Source organism: Prionailurus bengalensis, chromosome A2 (assembly GCF_016509475.1).
Source record: "Prionailurus bengalensis isolate Pbe53 chromosome A2, Fcat_Pben_1.1_paternal_pri, whole genome shotgun sequence".
In the NCBI taxonomy this organism is placed as follows: domain Eukaryota; kingdom Metazoa; phylum Chordata; class Mammalia; order Carnivora; family Felidae; genus Prionailurus; species Prionailurus bengalensis.
This window is the reverse complement of record NC_057348.1, coordinates 80,719,225-80,741,163: the sequence shown is the minus strand read 5'-3', so window position 1 is coordinate 80,741,163 and position 21,939 is coordinate 80,719,225. Positions and strand designations below refer to the sequence as shown.

The 21,939-nt window shown below is 36.9% G+C and overlaps 1 protein-coding gene across 1 annotated transcript in view; it reads right to left on the bottom strand.

Annotated features, from left to right (window-relative positions):
* FBXL13 (F-box and leucine rich repeat protein 13) overlaps positions 1-21,939 on the bottom strand; it is a 218,262-nt gene that overhangs the window by 170,212 nt on the left and 26,111 nt on the right. Inside the window, exons 4-7 of the mRNA XM_043588673.1 lie at positions 11,881-11,948; positions 10,685-10,839; positions 9,271-9,380; positions 6,620-6,787 (exon numbers count right to left, since the gene is read on the bottom strand). Of these exons, the coding sequence (XP_043444608.1) occupies positions 6,620-6,787; positions 9,271-9,380; positions 10,685-10,839; positions 11,881-11,948 (501 nt within the window). The remainder of the gene's footprint in view (positions 1-6,619; positions 6,788-9,270; positions 9,381-10,684; positions 10,840-11,880; positions 11,949-21,939) is intronic.

Here is a 21,939-nt window from a genome sequence, read left to right as displayed (position 1 = left end):
TCTTCATCTCTTGTTACAGCCTTTAATTTAAAGTCTAGTTTGTCTGATATAAGTATGGCTACTCCGGCTTTCTTTTGGCTTCCAGTAGCATGATAAATAGTTCTCCATCCCCTCACTCTCAATCTGAAGGTGTCCTCAGGTCTAAAATGAGTCTCTTGTAGACAGCAAATAGATGGGTCTTGTTTTTTTTATCCATTCTGATACCCTATGTCTTTTGGTTGGTGCATTTACTCCATTTACATTCAGTGTTATTATAGAAAGATACGGGTTTAGAGTCATTGTGATGTCTGTATGTTTTATGCTTGTAGTGATGTCTCTGGGACTTTGTCTCACAGGGTCCCCCTTAGGATCTCTTGTAGGGCTGGTTTAGTGGTGACAAATTCCTTCAGTTTTTGTTTGTTTGGGAAGACCTTTATCTCTCCTTCTATTCTAAATGACAGACTTGCTGGATAAAGGATTCTTGGCTGCATATTTTTTCTGTCTAGCACCCTGAAAATCTCGTGCCAATTCTTTCTGGCCTGCCAAGTTTCAAAAGAGAGATCAGTCACGAGTCTTATAGGTCTCCCTTTATATGTGAGGGCACGTTTACCCCTTGCTGCTTTCAGAATTTTCTCTTTATCCTTGTATTTTGCCAGTTTCACTATGATATGTCGTGCAGAAGATCGATTCAAGTTACGTCTGAAGGGAGTTCTCTGTGCCTCTTGGATTTCAATGCCTTTTTCCTTCCCCAGTTCAGGGAAGTTCTCAGCTATTATTTCTTCAAGTACCCCTTCAGCACCTTTCCCTCTCTCTTCCTCCTCTGGGATACCAATTATGCGTATATTATTTCTTTTTAGTGTATCACTTAGTTCTCTAATTTTCCCCTCATACTCCTGGATTTTTTTCTCTCTCTTTTTCTCAGCTTCCTCTTTTTCCATAACTTTATCTTCTAGTTCACCTATTCTCTCCTCTGCCTCTTCAATCCGAGCCATGGTGGTTTCCATTTTGTTTTGCATTTCGTTTAAAGCGTTTTTCAGCTCCTCATGACTGTTCCTTAGTCCCTTGATCTCTGTAGCAAGAGATTCTCTGCTGTCCTGTATACTGTTTTCAAGCCCAGCGATTAATTTTATGACTATTATTCTAAATTCACTTTCTGTTATATTATTTAAATCCTTTTTGATCAGCTCATTAGCTGTTGTTATTTCCTGGAGATTCTTCTGAGGGGAATTCTTCCGCTTGGTTATTTTGGATAGTCCCTGGCGTGGTGAGGACCTGCAGGGCACTTCCCCTGTGCTGTGGTGTATAACTTGAGTTGGTGGGCGGGGCTGCTGTCAGACCTGATGTCTGCCCCCAGCCCACCGCTGGGGCCACAGTCAGACTGGTGTGTGCCTTCTCTTCCCCTCTCCTAGGGGCGGGATTCACTGTGGGGTGGCGTGGGCCGTCTGGGCTACTTGCACACTGCCAGGCTTGTGATGCTGGGGATCTGGCGTATTAGCTGGGGTGGGTAGGCAAGGTGCACGGGGGCAGGAGGGGCAGGCTTAGCTTGCTTCTCCTTAGGTGATCCACTTCAGGAGGGGCCCTGTGGCAGCGGGAGGGAGTCAGATCCGCTGCCGGAGGTTTGGCTCCGCAGAAGCACAGAGTTGGGTGTTTGCACGGACCGAGCAAGTTCCCTGGCAGGAACTGGTTCTCTTTGGGATTTCGGCTGGGGGATGGGCGGGGGAGGTGGCGCTGGCGAGTGCCTTTGTTCCCCACCAAACTGAGCTCTGTCGTCCGGGGGGCTCAGCAGCTCTCCCTCCCTTTGTCCTCCAGCCTTCCTGCTTTCCGAGCAGAGCTGTTAACTTATGACCTCCCAGACGCTAAGTCGCGCTTGCTGTCGGAACACAGTCCGTCAGGCCCCTCCGCTTTTGCCAGCCAGACTCGGGGACTCTGCTTGGCTGGCGAGCCGCCCCTCCGCCCCGGCTCCCTTCCGCCAGTCCGTGGAGCGCGCACCGCCTCGCTGCCCTTCCTACCCTCTTCCGTGGGCCTCTCGTCTGCGCTTGGCTCTGGCGACTCCGTTCTGCTAATCCTCTGGTGGTTTTCTGGGTTATTTAGGCAGGTGTAGGTGGAATCTAAGTGATCAGCAGGACGCGCGGTGAGCCCAGAGTCCTCCTATGCCGCCATCTTCCGGAATCTCCCAGAAAGAAAATTTTAAAAACAATCCCATTTACAGTTGCATCAAAAAGAATAAAATACCTAGGAATAAATCAACAAAGTCAAAGACCTCTACTCCAAAAACTATAAAACACTGATGAAAGAAGTTGATGATTATACAAACAAATAGAAAGATATTCCATGCTCATGGACTGGAAGAATCAATATTGTTAAAATGTCCATACTACCTAAAACAATCTAAAGATTTAATGCAATCACTGTCAGAACACCAAGAGCATTTTTCACAGAACTGGAACAAGTAACCCTAAAATCTGTATGGAACTACAAAAGGTGCCAAATAGCCAAAGCAGACTTGAAAAAGAACAAACTTAGAGATATCACAATCCTAAATTTCAAGATATATTGTATAGCTATAGTAATAAAACAGTATGGTACTGGCACAAAAATAGACACATAGATCAAGGAAACAGAATACAGAGTCCAGAAAAAAATCCACACTTATATGGTCAATTAATCTACCACAAAGGACAGAAGGGTATACAATGGGCAAAAGACAGTCTCTTCCACAAATGGTATTGGGAAAACTGACAGCTATACCCAAAGAATGAAACTGGACCACTTTCTTACACCATAGACAAAAATAAATTCAAAATGGATTAAAGAGCTAAATTTGAGACCTGAAACTATAAAACTCCTAGAAGAAAACATAGGCATTAATTTCTTTGACATTGGCCAAGGAAGCATTTTTCTAGATATGTCTCCTCAGAGAAGGGAAACAAAAACAAAATTAAACTATTGGAATATACTAAAATAAAAAGCTTTTTCCACAGTGAAGGAAACCATCAATAAAATGGCAAGGCAACCTATTCAATGGGAGAAGATATTTACAAATGGCATATCCAATAAGGGCTTAATATCCAAAGTATAAGAATTTATACAACTCAACATCAAAAACACAAATAATCTGATTTAAAAATGGACAGAGACATGAACAGACATTTCTCCAAAGAAGACATCCAGATAGCCAACAGACACATGAGAAGATGTTCAGCATCACTAATCATCAGGGAAATGCAAATCAAAACCACAATAAGATATCACTTCACACATGTCAGAATGGCTAAAATAAAAAACACAAGAAACAACAAATCTTGGAACCCTCATGCACTGTTGGTAGGAATGCAAACTGGTACAGCCACTGTGGAAAACAGTACGGAGTTCCTTAAAAAATTAAAAATAGAATTACTGTATGATCTGGTAATTTCACTACTGGGTATTTACCCAAAGAAATTTAAAACACTAATTCAAAGGGATATATGCATCCCTGTGTTTATTTTAGCTTTATTTACAACAACCAAGATATGGGAAAAAACCCAAAGAAGAGGTAGTGTGTGCTTCTTTGGGTTATACACACACACACACACACACACACACACACACACATATATACACATATATATACACAATGGAATATTACTCATCCATAAGAAGAATGGATCTTGGCATTTGCAACAAATGGATAGACTTAGGGGGTATGATGCTAAGTGAAATAAGTTATAGAAATGCAAATATCATTATGATTTCCATCATATGGAATTTAAGAAACAAAGCAAATGAACAAAGAAAAAAAAGACAACCAAAACAAAAAAAAACAAGCTAATGACTGCCAGAGGAGAGATGAGTGGAGGGGTGGGTGAAATAAAGCAGGTTAAGAGAACACTTATTGTGATGAGCACTGAGTAATGTATAGAACCATTGAATCATCATATTATACACCTGAAACTAATATAACACTGTACACTAATTATACTTCAATAAGAAAACAACAAAATAATAAATATATTCTATATCAACAATAGCTAAACTATGAAAAGAGCTCAAGTGTCCATCAAGTGACAAATGGATAAAGAAAATGTGGTATATGAAATGAAAATGAAATGTTGCCATTTGCAACAATGTGGATGAAGCTAGAGAGTATTATGCTAAATGAAGGAAATCAGAGAAAGATAAACACCCTATGATTTCACTCATGTGTGGCATTTAGGAAACAAAGAGATAAACATATAAGAAGAGGGGAAAAAAAAGAAGAGAGAAGCAAAGCATAAGACATTTAAAAAAATTTTTAGTGTTTCTTTTTTATATTTGAGAGAGAGAGAGAGAGAGAGCATGAGTGAGAGAGAGCATGAGTGAGGGAGGGCCAGAGAGACAGAGTGAGAATCTGAAGCAGGCTCCAGGCTCCAAGCTGTCAGCACAGAGCCCAATGCAGGGCTCAAACTTACAAGCAGTGAGATCATGACCTGAGCTGAAGTTGGATGCTTAACCAACTGAGCCACTCAGGTGCCCCAAGAGACTCTTAATGATAGAAAACAAACAGGGTGGATGGAGGGAGGTGGGTGGGGGATAGGTTAAATGGGTGATGGGCATTGAGGAGGATACTTGTTTAGATGAGCACTGGGTGTTATATGTAAGTGAAACCAATATTACACTACATGTTAACTAACTAGAAAATAAATAATAAAGCAAATTAGGGGCAGGTCTCCCTGCCCTTTAGTCATAATAAATAAATACATAAATAAGTAAATAAATGCTGAGTAAAATAAAATTGACTATTTTGTAAATAATTTTAAGTTTATTTTTGAGAGAGAGAGAGCACACACAAGTGGGAGAGGGCAGAGAGAGAGACAGAGATAGAGAATCGAAGCAGGCTCCAGGCTCTTGAACCCACAAACCATGAGATCATGACCTGAACTGAAGTCAAATGCTCAACTGACTGGGTGACGGAGCCACCCAGGCGCCCCTGTTTTAAAAATATTTTTTAAGATTATTTATTTTTGAGAAAGAGAATATAGTTGACTATTAAAGTAAAAATAATAAATTGCATTGTACGGTTTATAAATACCTAAGAATATGATGTATGGCAATACTAGCATGAAGCACAGGAGAAGGAAAACGAAAGCTTACTCTTAGGTTTTAACATTGTACATAAAGTGGTAGAAAATTTTGTGAAGGTGTAATCTGTGATAAATTGAAAAGGCATATAGTAAACCCTAGAACAGCCACTGATAAAGTAAACAGAGAAACATTAGCAGTGAACAGCTTAGGAGTTCAAAGACAAAAAACAGCTGTATAAACTGTAAGAAAGAATGTGACATAGCTTAGGAAAACAGCTAAGAATGACATATTAATATGGCACAAAAGGAAAAGTAATTAGGGCAAGAATGACAGACTTCATTACAGAAAGCTCTAAAATTTTCACATTGAAGGACTCTACAGACAAAATTGAAAGCAAACATCAAGCATGGAGGGGTGGAAATCTCTAATATATTCCAGGCAAAGGGTTGATATTACCAATATATAAAGGGCTATTACAAACCAGTAAAAAAAATTATAGGAATTCCAATTTAAAAACAAACCAGAGGCCATTTATAAAGAGGAAATTATGGGCAAAACTATCCTTATCCTAATTCTATGCTCGATATAAAATGCAAAAAAATTAATAATAATAATAATAATAATATAAAATAAAAAATGGGGTGCCTGTGTGGCTCAGTCAGTTAAGCGTCCGACTTCAGCTCAGGTCATGATCTTGCGGTTTGTGAGTTCGAGCCCTGCTTCGGGCTCTGTGCTGACAGCTCGGAGCCTGGAGCCTGCTTTGGATTCTGTGTCTCCTTCTTTCTCTGCCCCTCCCCCACTTGTGCTGTCTCTTTCTGTCTATCAAAAATAAATAAATGTAAAAAAAATTTTTTTTAATTTTTACATAAAATGCAAGATTAGGTGTAGATACATAGATACCTGTTCCCAAATATAACTTGAGCTTGATTCTGTGCATTTAGAGGGGTATATTTAATACATGGGATTTTATAATGTGAAGCTGCCATAAATCAGAATGAGGTGATATTTTACACTTCTTCTACCACTTATCATGTAGCCTCACAAAATAGAAGTTACTTTTCTATCAAAATAGGAGAGAATATAACCAGTAGTTGGAATTATGGTTTATTTTTCAGAGATCAATTCAATGAATTGTAAGATGTAACTACATGATTCTTTTTATGAATTCACAATCTAAGGAAGAAAGATAGTATAAATATTTTAACTAACTGAAAGTTGCAATAAGCCAAGACCATTTACATCCCCGAATAGAGGGATAATGTTAAGATTAAAAGATTAGGGAGGGATTGGAGATTAAAAAGTGAGCACTGGAGTATCTAAAATCTGTTCCACCTTAAATGACAACATGTACTTGAAGGAGGAAGGAAAGAAAAACATTTCCTACAGCTTTACTTTCCCCACTTTTGACTGTTAGATTCATCTTATAGCCATCCAAAAGGATGGCCTCTAAAAAAATTAACTTAACCCAAATGTAGTTGTAAAAAAACCACGTATATCTTTTAAATAAAATCTCCATCATCCATGTAAGGTTTATAACACCACTCTTTAAATAAGCATTGTGAAAATGACTAGTTACGGTACATGAATTCATACAAACCTGTGAGACCGCTCTTTGGGGTAACAGTGAAATGTCACATTCAGGAATATTGCCTTCAAGAGAGACTTTAGACAGACTTGGTTCAGGAAAAATGGATTCTTCATTAGCAGCTACTTTGAGTTTTAGGTTGTTTCTCCATTTTAGCAATTGAAGTTCATGTTTTAATATCTGCCATGAAAATAATTTATAAATTCCATGGAATTGTTGTAAAGGTTAAATGAGATGATATATATCAAGCATAGTGTGGGGCACCTGGGTGGCTCAGTTGGTTAAGCTTCTGACTCAATTTCAGCTCAGGCCATGATTTCAAATGTTCATGGGATTGGGCCCATTCTCTCTCCCTCTCACCCTGCCCTTCCCTGGCTTGTATACGAGCATGTGCTCTCTCACTCCTTCAAAATAAACTTTTTTTAAAAAAGCACAGTGCTCAATACCATGATAGCACCAATTAAGCACTATTTATTGTTACTATCATTGTTATATAAACTGTCTTGTCAGTAGCATGTTTAATATTCTCTGGACCACCAAGGCATTAGACATCATTTCCATTAGTTGTAAGACAACATTGGCACAGGCAACAACCTTGAAGATGTGGTCCAGCTCCTCCTTCAGATGAGGAAGCTGAAACCCACAGAGTCGAGGTTCTGGTAACGATAGAACTGATATTTGGGGCATGGAAAGGAGGTGGTTAGCACAGAAATTTAAAAAAAGAAAGGAGAGACAGAAGAAAGCATCTGGGGACTTGCCTGATTTATTGTTACAAGAAGTCCCCATTTTAACTTTCAATACATTCCTTAAAACTGCATAATCAAGAAAAAGCCATAAGGGCAAACAAATGTTACACACAATTTTGATTATTATTAGTTATATATAATATATAATTATTACATATTATTATATAGTATATATTATATATAGTTATATAATTATTACATATTATGATATAGTATATATATATATATTATTATATATACCTGCCTCCTTCACTTCATCCTCCTAAGTGAGTGATTATTAGGCCAAGAAATCACATAGCTAGAAGCAAATATTTTCTCTAAACACTCAATTAACTATATAATATACATCTATATTAAGGATAATACTATATTATGTATAATATACATTATTATATGTATTAATTGTGTCAACTACTACATGCAAAACATTATACTCAATGTATGTGTATGATTAAGAGAACGATTTTGCCTCAAGGATGTTCAGATTTAGAGGGATGTGAAAGGAGCAGACTAGTCACGTACAGTTATTTATTGCACCATTGGACAATCACTGATCAGGCATGGGGGGAGCCAAGGTCAAAGTACTAGCTTAGTACACAGTGTTGAAAAACACTGAACAAGCAGATTAAAACAGTGGAACCTGAAGTATAACTGTTTAACTGGCAACATTGAAAATGAACTCCACAAAATTCTAGAGGACATCCTATAAGAACACCTGTTCAATACCAGCAGATAATAAACTTCCAGAGAGCAAGAATATGCTTTATGCATGTCAGTATCCTTTGCAGGCTCCAGCACTGTTTCAAGGATTATGTAAGCAATAAATCTTTTCATGCCCTCTCGGGACGTATGTAGTATCATCAGTCTCAACATCTGAACTAGTTAGCGGTGGGAGGCATTGATCCTGCCCTCCACCAGGCAATGACAAAACAGGGAGTTTAACTTCTTATTTTTCTCTTTCCTATTTATTCCAACTTTGTATTTCAAAGACTATTGATAAAATATTACCTACTGAATAAAATACCTAAAAAAATTTCAGCATTTTTCTGTCTGATCCTAATAGTTACTGTGCTTACTAAAACAATATTAAATAGTAATTTACTAATAGCTTAAGCAAACTAGAGATATTTTCAGGTTTGGAGGAATTTCCTTGGATCCTCTATTTTAATTGTTTTAATGCCTGGGGGCACCTGGGTGGCTCATTCGGGTGGGCGTCTGACTTTGGCTCAGGTTATGATCTCACTTCCTGGGTTTGAACCCTGCGTCAGGCTCTGTACTGACAGCTCAGAGCCTGGAGCCTGCTTCAGATTCTGTGTCTCCCTCTCTCTCTGCCCCTCCTTCCTTCTTCGTTCGCACTCTGTTTCTCTCTCTCTCTCAAAAATAAATAAATATTTTTAAAAATTAATTACTTTAATTGCTGGGGGTGGGGGGGAGGAGGTGTCCCAGTTAAGAATGATCCTTTAATTTTAGCAATTTAGTAATTTTTAAAATTATTTGATATTAAAATTATAATTTGTTACATTAAATGTTGAAAAAGAATAAATAACAATTTAATCTTACCTAGAAAAAAACTATTCAGTCTTTATCACAACAAATAGTTTCTCTTCCATTTTAGACATCTATACCCATCTAATCACTTGCTTGAGCAAAATTCTTAGTCTTTATCAGTAACTTTAAACAAAATGTTGAAATGATTTTTCTCAGTGTTCATAGTTGAAACAACAGAATTTATTAGAAAATATTCTTGGTAGCTGAAGTGAAATTTAAATTATTAAATTACAAGAATAAAGACCCCACCAAAAGTATGTAATATTCAGGATTTTAGTACTTTCCACACATAGCATCATTATCTGAAGCCACATCAATGTAACACCAAAATTAAATTTCTAAAAATACTAAGTTTCCAAGATACCGTACCAGCTCATCTTCTCTCTTTTTATACTTAAGTCTTGCTTTATCCCTCCATTTAGTTAGGATAGCTGTCAGCTTGTAACAGTGCAACATCTTTTGTACCTGCGATAGTGTATCTAAAGAAAAGTTATTAGATTATTGTATATATTTAAAGATATTTCCCCAAAACCCAAAGTGTTTACAATATGAACCAATATGGCATCTGACAGTTTTTGTTTGATTTTAATTTCTTCTAAAATTAATTATTACGGATAGCAGTAGATTTCTACTCCCGAGACTTTATTAACCTGTAAACATCACCTTTGCCCTTATAAATTAAGATGTAATAGATGTGATAGCACATCTTTATAAAACCAGAATTTCCAAACTTATTCATAGAAATAGAATCATGTGATAGTATTCTAATTTAGTTAAATGCATTATGATTAAAGAATTTGCTCCATTTTATGTTTTCACCAAGGGTCCAAAGCTCAAATACAGGGGTGGGGCCAGGAAGAAGGATGACTAAGGCAGGCCCCCGGATACCACTGACAGAAGGCAGTGGCTTCCTCACTGCGACCAATTGTTTCCTCCCAGAATTAGAAGTCCATCAGTCTTATGTCAAAACCTTCAGAGGGTTCACTGTGACTGAGAGACCAACAGGAATGGATCAAGGGGAAATAATTCTCTAATTTGCAGCAACGATAAATCAGTATTTGGTGAAGTGGCTAAAATCTGAACAAAAGGCTGGAGTCCCCAGGGGTGTTTGGGTGACTCAGTCCCCTTTAAGCAACCCATTTCAGCTCAGGTCATGATCTCACAGTTCATGGGTTTGAGCCACACTTTGGGATCTGTGCTGACAGCTCAGCCTGGAACCTGCTTTGGATTCTGTGTCTTCCTCTCTCTCTGCCCCTCCCCTTCTCTGTCTCTCTCTGTCTCTCAAAAATAGATTAAAAAACATTAAAAAAATAAAAAATAAAAATAAAAAAAGGCTGGAGTCCTCTATCCCTGCTCCTAAGATCATGTACTTGCACTGCCTGCTCATCAAAGATTTAAGGAAAAGAAAATTCATTTTCTTTGTTTCCTCATGTACCCATTTCAAATGAAATACCTGTCATGAATGGAAAACTCTCTACCAAGAAATAATCAGTTTTGGTACCCAACTGTGATATACCAGGGGTCTATTAGTAAAAAAGCTGATAGGAGATCCCTATTTCATACAAATACATATAGAAGTTTCTTTTAAACATGACTGTTTTCTGTTACGATGAAACCCTTTGACACAAATCTCATTAAATATTTTAAATTAGGGGCTTTACATTTCATGACAGCTCTCTAGACATAATAATAAATTCTCTAGTACAAACTGCTCAGCCATTAAGTGTGTTGATTCTTTGAATACCTGAATATAAAAAAAAATCAATACTATGTAAGGATTTACCTGTAAGTTGTTTTTTTTGACCTTTTACATAAGAGTGCCAGAGATGAAATGCATATTTTTGAAGTCTGAAATTATTATATTTCATTGCTCTTTCTATTTTCTCAGCCAGCTCATCATCTTCATTTGTAAGAGGTATTGCTATGTCTCTCCAAGAGCTAGAGGCAGAAAATATAGAAAAATAGTATTTTGATGTTATGGCAATACATTACTAAATAAATGGAGAGGGAGAAGGAGTAATACCACCTCCTTTAGCTCCTCAAAAACCACAGCATAGAAAGAAACTGTTCAATTATTGTTATTGTTTTATTTCTAGCTAGTCCTTGCATTTCCTTTGAGCTTGCAATTCCCTTTGCTACATTTCTAAAACCCAGAAAGATCTGGAATCCGGAAGTTTTTCCATAATCTATTTAGAGGCAAAACTAGACCTGATCTAAAGTAATTTTGCATTAGAACCTCCCTGGAATTGACACATAATTGTTCATAGTCTTTTTTCATTTCATTTCATGTATATACATTTCATTACATACATATATAATATATACATAGTAGAAATACTAATATGTTTGAATACATTTGGTTCCAGCATGCTGTCTCAGACACCACTGAAGATGTTATATAATATATACAATGTGCAGAAATCACCTTTGTAAAAAATTTTAAGGAAAGGAATATAAATTTCAAAACATATCTCCAAGGGTTTCAAATGAAGGGATTATAGACCTTATACTTTCAATTTTGAAGTTTTTATTAAAAAAAAAAAAAACACCACAGGAGCACCTGGGTGGCTCAGTCAGTTGAACGTCCAGCTTTGACTCAGGTCACGATCTCACGGTCTGTGAGTTCGAGCCCCACATCAGGCTCTGTTAGCTGTGCTAACAGCTCAGAGCCTGGAGCCTGCTTCAGATTCTGTCTCCATCTCTCTGCCCCTCCCCTGCTCATGCTCTCTCTCTCAACTATAAAATAAAACATTAAAACACACACACACACACAACAAAGTAATACCATGAAGAAGTAAAGAACATATTTTAACTAAGTAAAAGCCAAGTGAAAATAAATTAAATATATAATACAAAATGGTGGAGACATGATTAAATAGATAAAATCAGAACAACTGGCTAAAAATGAGTTGTTCTTCATATGGAGAGTATTAAAAAATAAAAACACAAAGAAATAGTATGTAAAAATCACGTTCTTACCAAAAGTGTGTCTTTACTAAACGTCCAGTATAAAAAGTACATGCTTTTATCATCAATTCTGGAGTCATCTAAAATAAATAAATAAATAAATAAATAAATAAATAAATAAATAAATCAAACAAATATTAGAAATGAATGGAATCCAAAGGCTAACTCCAGAAGCTACACAAGAAAATGAGAGCAATGGTTGCCTTGGGCAGTAAGGAGACAGGAATGGACTGGAAGAACTATATACCATATACACTTTTTGGAATGTTATCATATTATCTATTTTTTTAAGTTAAAATTGCAGCTTAAAATTTTCCCATTATATTGTATTTATTTTAAAGCATTTCAAGGGGTGCCTGGGTGGCTCAGTTGTTTAAGTTTCCAACTTCGGCTCAGGTCATGGTCTCACGGTTCATGAGTTCGAGCCCCGCATTGGGTTCTGTGCTGACAGCTCAGTGCCTGGAGCCTCCTTCAGATTCTGTCTCCCTCTCTCTCAGCCCCTCCCCCCTCACGCTCTGTCTGTCTCAAAAATAAACATTTTTTAAAACATTAAAGCATTTTTAAGTAAGTCTAAGGTATTATTATTGTCAGCTGTATTGATAATAGTATAGAGTTGTAGGTCACTATTAAACTGAATGATTTTGCCTTCTCAAGAATATAAAATTAAATTTTCTTTAAAAAAAAAAAAAGAAAGAAAGAAAAAATAAAAGGCTTACCAAAATGTCTCACCAAACAGGCATAGGAAAACCATATAAATTAAGATTTCGGAATATACCAAAAAGATGCAAATTTATTACTTGCAACTATTCACAATAACACACATTGACTGACATGTGTGTTGAACACCTATGTGAGGATTCCTGAAATTATCTGTACTTTCTGTATCTTCTTTAATGAGCAAAGATAATATTATATTAACACATTTGTTATATGTACATGGCTACTATGAAGTGCAAATGGGGTTATTTTTTCTCATGTTATCGCCACCTTGTTTGCCATATAAATAAACATGTGGCCACGTCTGTTTGGTATAGAGATAAGCTTGGTTCAAATCTATACAAACTGCCCAGAATTCTTAATTCCACTTTTCAAAGACAAATGTTTTTCTCCTCAATCATGGATTTATTTTAGGCATACAACAAAGGCCCCTTGCCCCCCACCCCCCATCCCGGCCAATATTCTGCCTGATGTTCAAAGACATTTGGAAACCCTCAGTTTGATGGAGATTATATACAAATTTTGCTTGTGGGGAGGGGGAACATTAATCATTGGAATCATTCTTTACTAAATTCTGATTTTCATAAGGGAAAGGAATTCAGATGAGTAAAGTAAGAGTATTGGGGATATCACAGCAGGGTGGATAAAACCAGGAAAGGAATGAGGTGACAGAAGAAAAGACAAATTTCATCTACAATACAATCTTTCTGTTCTGCTGTTAGCCCCTAAATTTACTAAGATTAAACTTTTCTTTAGAAGATATAACCTGGGAAGTAATATATAAATATCTACAATAAATGGCATCATTCATTAAAAAATGAGTATATTACATGATTGAATTATAATTCAGTCAGTAAGACTTGAACTTGAGTTTCCTTTCTTTTTTTTTTTAATTTTTTTTAATGTTTTTATTTATTTTTGAGACAGAGAGAGAAAGAGCATGAGCAGGAGAGGGATAGAGAGAGAGGGAGACACAGAATCCAAAGCAGGCTCCAGGCTCTGAGCTGTCAGCACAGAGCCCAACGAGGGGCCAAACTCACGGACTGTGAGATCATAACCTGAGCTGAAGTCAGACGCCCAACCGACTGAGCCACCCAGGTGCCCCGGGTTTCCTTTCTAATGATCCACTCTTTAAACCAGCATAAAAGTGTTCTTTCTAGTTCTTTCTATTCTATTGTTGAAAGAAGTTGAAGTCCTCATTAATTCATGACTTACTATGCTGGAAGAGTCTGTCATCCTCATATTCCTTTTTAAAGAGTTTCTTGCCCTGAATTCTTATTTTAATTTCACAGATACTGTTCTGACTAAAAACAAAACACACAAAAACACTAATAAAATGAAAATAGCTATGATTTTTCCTCATTGTTGGCATCCTCCTGTTTTCTCCACAGGGAAAATAGCTTTAAGAGATCGCTCTGAGGTACTGGCCTCAGCAAAGACTCAAGCCCAGTAATGCCCCATCCCCCACGCGGGGCTGGGCACAGCTTTACTCCACTGCAGCACCTCTGACCTGTGCCCATATGTTTGGTCACATGATTCTGCTTCCACTGCTCAACGTTTTCACTGTTGCTTTAGCAACTTGCTTTCTACTTTCTGGGGGAGAGTGGGTTGAAATATTTTTATGTATTATTTATTTATTAATTATTATTGTTGTTGAAATATAGTTGACATACACTGTTATATTAGTTTCGGGTATATAACAAAGTGATTTAAAAATCTGTACATTACTCAATGGCTACCACAACTAGTTTAGTAAACATCTGTCATCATACAATTTTTTTTTATATATTATTGACTAGATTCCCGATGCTATACTTTTCCTCTCCATGACTTACTGATTTTTTAACTAAAACTTTGTATCTCTTAATCCCCTCTGCCATTTCATGTATTTCCCACCCACCTCATCTCTGGTAACCATCAGTTTGTCCTCTGTATGTATGAGTCTGTTTCCGTTTTTTTGTTTGTTCATTTGTTTTTCAGAGTCTACATGTAAGTGAAATCATATGGCATCTGTCTTTCTCTGTCTAACTTATTTCACTTAACATCATACCATCTATGTTTTTGCAAATGGTAAGATTTCATTCTTTCTAATGGCTGGATAATATACCGTTGTATACCACCTTTTCTTTATCCATTTATCTATTGATGGACACTTGGGTTGCTCTCATATCTTGGCTATTGTAAAAAATGCTGCAGTAAACACAGGGGTACACATATCTTTTTCAATTTGTGTTTTAATTTTCTTCAAACAAATACCAAAAGTGGAATTAATAGGTTATATGGGGTTTCTATTTTTAATTTTTTGAGGAAACTTCATACTGTTTTCCATATTAGTTGTACCAGTTCACATTCTCACCAACAGTACACAAGGAATCCTTTTTCTTCACATCCTCACCAATACTTGTTTTCTTTCTTTCTTTCTTTCTTTCTTTCTTTCTTTCTTTCTTTCTTTCTTTCTTTCTTCCTCTTTCTTTCTTGCTTTCCTAGCTGGCCATTCTGATTGATGAGGTGATCTCATTGTGGTTTTGATTTGTATTTCCCTGATAATGAGTGATGTTGAGCATCTTTTCAAATGTCTGCTGGCCATCTATATGTCTTGTTTAGAAAAATGTCTATTCAGGTTCTCTGCCCATTTTAATTAGGTTATTTGTGGGGTTTTGGTGTTGAGTTATGTAAGTTCTTTGTATATTTTAGATATTAAGCCCTTATCAGATATATCATTTGCAAATACCTTCTCCCATTCAGTAGTGGTCTTTTCATCTTGTTGTTAGTTCCCTTTGTTGTGCAAAACCTTTTTATTTTGGTATACTCCTAATAATTTATTTTTGCTTTTATTTTTCTTGCTTGAGGAGACATATCCATACATACGTTGCTAAGGCTGATGTCTGAGAGATTATTGCCTAGGTTTTCTCTTAGGAGTTTTATGATTTGAAGTCTCACATTAAGGTTTTTAATCGATTTTGAGTTTATTTTTGTGAATGGTGTGAGAAAGTGGTTCAGTAGCATTCTTTTAGCTGTAAGTATTTGGTTTCCTAACACCATTTGTTGAAGAGACTGTCTTTTCCCCATTGTATATTCCTGCCTACTTTGCCATAGATTAATTGACAATGTAAGTGTGGGTTTATTTCTGGGATCTCTATCCTAGTCCCTTGATCTATGTGTCTATTTTTTTGCAAGTACCATACTATTTTGGTTTTAATAGCTTTGTAGTATATCCTAAAATCTGAGATCGTGATACCTCTAGCTTTGTTCTTTCCCAAGATTGCTTTTGATTGATTTGCAATTTGAGATTGTGATACCCCTAGCTTTGTTCTTTCCCAAGATTGCTTTGGCTATCCAGGGTCTTTTGCAGCTCCATACAAATTTTAGTATTATTCTAGTTTTGTAAAAAATGCTATTTGTATTTTAACAGAGGTTGCATTGAATCTGTAGATTGCTTTAGGTATTATGGATATTTTAACAACATTAAGTCTTCCAATCCATAAGCGTAGTATGTCCTTCCATGTATGTCATCTTTAATTTCTTTCATCAGTGTCTTGTAGTTTTCAGAGTATAGGTCTTTCGCCTCCTTGGTTAAGTTTATTCCTAGGTAATGTATTCTTTTGATGCAATTGTAAGTGAAGTTGTGTTTTTTTTAAATTTCTTTCTGCTACATTGTTATTAGTGTATAAAAATGCAACAAGTTTCTGTATATTAATTTTCTATGCTGCAACTTTGGTGTATTCATTTATTAGTCCTGATAGTTTTTTGGTGGAATGTTGGGGTTTTCTGTATATAGTATCTTGTCATCTGCAAACAATGACAATTTTACTCCTTCCTCACCAATCTGGATGCCTTTTATTTCTTCTTGTTGTCTGATTGCCATGGCTAGGACTTCCAGTACTCTGTTGAATAAAAGTAGGGAAAGTGGACATCCTTGTCTTCTGCCTTGTCTTAGAAGAAAGGCCTTCAGTTTTCACCATTGAGTATGATGTTAGCTGGGGGTTTTTCATATATGGCCTTTATTATGTTGAGGTATGTTTCCGGTATACTCACTTTGTTGAGAGTTTTATCATGCATAGATGTGTATTTTGTCAAATACTTCTGCGTCTCTTGAGATAATCATGTGGGTTTTAATCCTTCTTGTTAATGTAGTGTATCATTTTGATTGATTTGCAAAGATTGCATCCCTGGAATAAATCCCACTTGATTGTGGTGACTGATCCCTTTGATGTAGTATTTGGTTTGCTAATATTCTGTTAAGGATTTTTGCATGTATGTTCACCAGGGACATTGGCCTGTAATTTTCTCTTTTTGTAGCGTCTGTGTCTGGTTTTGGTATCAGGGTAATGCTGGACTCACAGAATGAATTTAAAGCATTCCTTCATTTTCTATTCTTTAGAATAGTTTAAGAAGGATAGGTATTAACTCTTCTTAAAATGTTTGGTAGAATTTGCCTGTAAAGCCATCTAGTCCTGGACTTTTGTTTGTTGGGAAATTTTTTGTTTTGGTTTGGTTTGGTTTTGGTTTTGGTTTTGGTATTATATTACTGATTCAATTTTATTACTAGTAATTGGTCTGTTCAAAATTTCTATTGTTTTCCTGATTCAGTTTTGGAAGATTGTATGTTTCTAGGAATTCACTCATTTCTTCTAGGCTGTCCAATTTGTTGGCATATAATTTTTATAGTATTCCCTTACAATCTTTTATATTTCTGTGTTTGTTGTTCTTTCTCTTCTTTCATTTCTAAAAAAATATTTATTTACATCCTCTTTTTCTTGATAAGTCTGACTAAAGGTTTATCAATTTTGTTTATCATTTCAAAGAACCAGCTCTTGGCTTCATTGATCTTTCCTATTATTTTTTAGTATCTGTCATTTATTTCCACTCTTTTTTTTTTTTTTTTTTTGAGAAAGAGAGCACACATAAGTAGGGGAGGGGGGTGGCAGAGGGAGAGAGAGAATCCTAAGCAGACTTCACACTCAGTGTAGAGCCCTGATGTGGGGCTCAATCCCATGACCCTGTGATCATAAGCTAAGCCAAAATCAAGAGTCAGATGCTCAACTGACTGAGCCATCTGGGCACACCTCATTCATTACCACTCTAATCTTTATTATTCCCTTCTGTCTACTAACTTTGGTTTGTTTGTTCTTTTTTTTTTTTTTTTAGTTCTTTTCAGTATAAGGTTAAATTATTTGAATTTTGTTTGTTTGTTTCTTGAGGTAGGCCTACATTATATAAACTTTTCTCTTAAACTACTTTTGCTGTGTCCCAAAGATTTTGCACCATTGTTTCCATTTTTATTTGTTTCTGTCAATTTTTTTGATTTCCAGTTTGATTTCTTCTTTGCCCTGTTGGTTGTTTAGTGGTCTATTGTTTAGCCTCCGTGTGTTTGTATTTTTTCCAGTTTTTCTTTCTTGTAATGGATTTCTAGTTTCATGCCATTGTGGTTGGAAAACATGCTTAATATGATTTCAGTCTTCTTAAACTTATTGACACTTGTCTTATGGCCCACCATGTTATCTATCCTAGGGAACATTCTGTGTATATTTGAAAAGAGTGAATATTCTGCTGGTTTTGGATGGAATGTTCTGTGTATATCTCTTAAGTTCATCTGGCCTAATGTATTGTTTAAAGCCACTGTTTCCTATTTCTTATCTGGATGCTCTGTTAATTGATAAAAATGTGGTGTTAAATTCCCCTATTGTTATTGTATTACTATCAGCCTCCTTTTATGTCTGTTAATATTTGCTTTATGTATTTAGGTGCTCCTATGTTGTGTGCATAGATATTTGCAATTGCATTCTCTTGTTGGATTGATCCCTTTATCATTATATGATACCCTTCTTTTTGATGTTGCAGGCTTTGTTTTAAAGTCCATTTTGTCTGTATAAATATTGCTATCCTGGCTTTTTTTTTTTCCACTTCCATTTGCATGGAATAGCTTCTTCCATCCCTTTACTTTTAGTGTATATGTATCTTTAGGTCTAAAGTGATTCTCTTGTTGGCAGCATATTGATGGGTCTTGTTTTGGTTTTTTGTTTTTTTTTTTATCCATTCTGTTTTATCCATTTTATCCATTTTTTATCCATCCATCCATACCCTACACTTTTTTATTGGATCATTTAGTCCATTTACATTTAAAGTAATTAGTAGTAGATATGTACTTATTGCCATTTTGTTCATTGTTTTCTGGTTGTTTTTATAGTTATTCTTTATTCCTCTCTTCTCTTGCTCTCTTTCCTTGTGGCTCAATGGCTTTCTTTAGTGTTATGCTTGGATTCTTTTCTCTTTATTTCTTTTGCATCTACTACAGGTTTTTGGATTGTGGTCACCATGGGGTTCATATATAACATCCTATGTATATAGCAGTCTATGTAAAGTAGATGGACACTTAAGTTTGAACACATTTTAAAAGCACTAAATTTTTACTTGCCCTTCATGTTTTATGTATGTCATTTTATAGTCTATATCTTTTTATTTTGTATATCCCCTAATTGTTGTAGATATAATTGATTTTACTACTTTTGTGTTTTAACCTCTATATTGGCCTTATAAGTGATTAATCTACTGTCTTTACTGTATGTTTGCCTTTACCAGTGAAATTTTTTCCCTTCCTAATTTTCTTAATTCTAGGTATGGTCTTTTCTTTCCAAGTAAAGCATTCCTTTTAACATTTTTTGTAAGCTGGTTTAGTGGTGATGAACTCCTTTAACTTTTGTTTGTCTGGGTACCTTATATCTCTCTTTCAATTAATGATAACATTAGTATTCTTGATTGTAGGGTTTTTTTCTTTTCAGCATTTTGAATATATCATGCTATTCCCTTCTGGTTTGCAAAGTTTCTGCTGAAAAATCACCTGATAGCCTTGTGGGGCTTTTTTCTGGCATGTAACTGTTTGCTTTTTCTTGCTGCTTTAAGATATATTTTTTGTCTTGGTGTGGGCTTCCTTGGGTTCATCTTATTTGGGGCTTTCTTTGCCTCCCAGACCTAGATGTCTGTTTCCTTCCCCAGGTTAGGTAAGTTTTCAACTATGATTCAAATAAATTTTCTGCCCCCTTCTCTCTCTCTTCTTTTTCTTCTGAGATCCCTGTAATCCAAATGTAACTATATTTGATGATGTCACAGGTGTCCCTTAAACTATTCCCATTTTTATTATTCTTTTCTCTTTTGCTATTTAGCTGATTGGGTTGCTGATCCATTCTTCTGCATCACCTAACCTGCTGTTGATTCTCTCTAGTGTATTTTTCATCTCAACTATTGCCTAATTCAGCTCTGACTGGCTAGTTTTTATATTTTCTATATCTGTTGAAGTTCTCATTGAGTTTATCCACTCCTCTCTCTAATGAGTATCCATGAGTATCTAATGATCATTACTTTGGTCTTTATTAAGTATATTGTCTACCTCCATTTTGTTTAGCTCTTTTTCTGTGGTTTTGTCTTGTTCTTTTTTTTTTTAAGTTTATTTATTTTGAGAGACAGAGAGAGCAGAGGAGGAGCAGAGAGAGAGGGAGAGAGAAAATCTCAGGCAGGCTCCGTGCTGACAGCATGGAGCCCAATGTGGGGCTAAACTCACGAACTGTGAGATCATGACCTGAGCCAAAACCAAGAGTCAGACACTTAACCGACTGAGCCACCCAGGCATCCCTGTCTTATTCTATCAATTAGGACTTATTCTTCTGTCCCCCCATTTTGTCTCTCTGTGTCTGTTTCTATGTATTAGGTAGGTCAGCTATGGCTATATGGTCTTGAAAGTAGTGACGTTGTGTAGATGGGGTCCTGTGGTGCATTGTAGTTCAGTCCCCCCTTGGTTACCAGAACCAAGTGCTCTAGGGTGACTGCTGTGTGGGCTGCATGTGTCCTCCTATTGTGGCTGAGTCTTGATTGCTGTGGGCATGCTGGTCGGTGGGATTGGCCCTCAGCCTGGCTATCTGCAATTAGTTGCTGTGATAGCTGTGGGTGCACTGATGGGCAAGACTTGTTTCCTGTGCACAAACTGCAGATGGGGTCATGTGTGGGGTCATCTCCCCACCTCTGCAGGGCAGGAGTCACTTTGGAGAGGTGCTGGTTCTAGCCAGGGCTTCCTGCTAGGTGTGGTGGGACACCTGCCAAGGCAGGTGAGTTGGATGGGGCAGGGCTGAAAGAAATTCCAGGGCTGGCTGGTGAGTGTTAGGACTGACTCCCACAAGCATGCAACTATCTAGGCTGAGGAAGGACAAGAAAAAGAGCTTTTTCTCCCAAAGAACTCTCCTGCAGATCTCTGCTCTTCCAACACATGACCTCAAATTAGTCAATAAATCTTCTTCATGTATACCCCAAGCACTTTTATTTTGTATTTTTTATTAGAAAGATTTTTTTAATGTTTATTTATTTTAATTCATTTATTTTTTAATGTTTTATTTATTCTTGAGAGAGAGAGAGAGCATGAACAAGGGAGGGGCAGGGAGAGAGCGGGACACAGAATCTGAAGCAGGCTCCAGGCTCTGAGCTGTCAGTACAGAGCCCGATGCAGGGCTTGAAGTCAGAGGCTTAACTGACTGAGACACCCAGGTGCTGCTCAGGCACTTTTCAAATTGCTGCTTCTGTGCTGTGTCTCCAGAGAGTCACTTAGTATCCTGGCTCTTTAAGGGCAGAGGCTTGGCTTGCTATTGCCATCCAGCTTTTGAGAGTTAAGCCCTGGTGATTTTTTTTTAAGTTTATTTATTTTGAGAAAGAGAGAGAGAGCACGAGCTGTGGAAGGGCAGAGAGAGAAGGAGCGAGAGAATCCCAAGCAGGTTCCATGTTGTCAGCAAATAGCGTGATGCGGGACTCAAACTCATGAACTGTGAATCATAGCCTGAGTTGAAATCAAGAGTCAGACACTTAAGTGACTGAGCCACCTCGACAGACCAAGCCCTGCTGATTTTTCAAGCTCTCAGAGTGAAGTCCCGCTGATTTTCAAAGCCAGATGCTATAAGGACTCACCTTCCCAATGTGGGTCCCCAGGGCCAGGGATGCCCTAGTGTGGGGTCTGATCCCATCACTCCTCTGTGCTTGTGGTGTCCCTCCCATTTGTAGTTAGTGACACCAGGGGTTTGGTTCCCAACCACATCTCTACCCCTCCTATCCTTTTTTGCAGACTTCTCTCTGAAAATAGCTGTAGAAGATCTGTTCTGCCAGTCTTCAGGTCACTTTCAAAGTCAGTTGCAATTCATGTAACTGTTGACTCAGTGAGCTCAGGGTCCTGCTACTCCACCATCTTCCCCACTGCTTTCTACTCTCCATAGCTGTCATATCTTGGTTAGCTGCTAGTGACTAGAAAATAGTCTTTCTCTCACTTTTTTTTTTAATTCCAGCTGATAGGATTGCACAGAGTAGGAGCTCAACAAATATTAT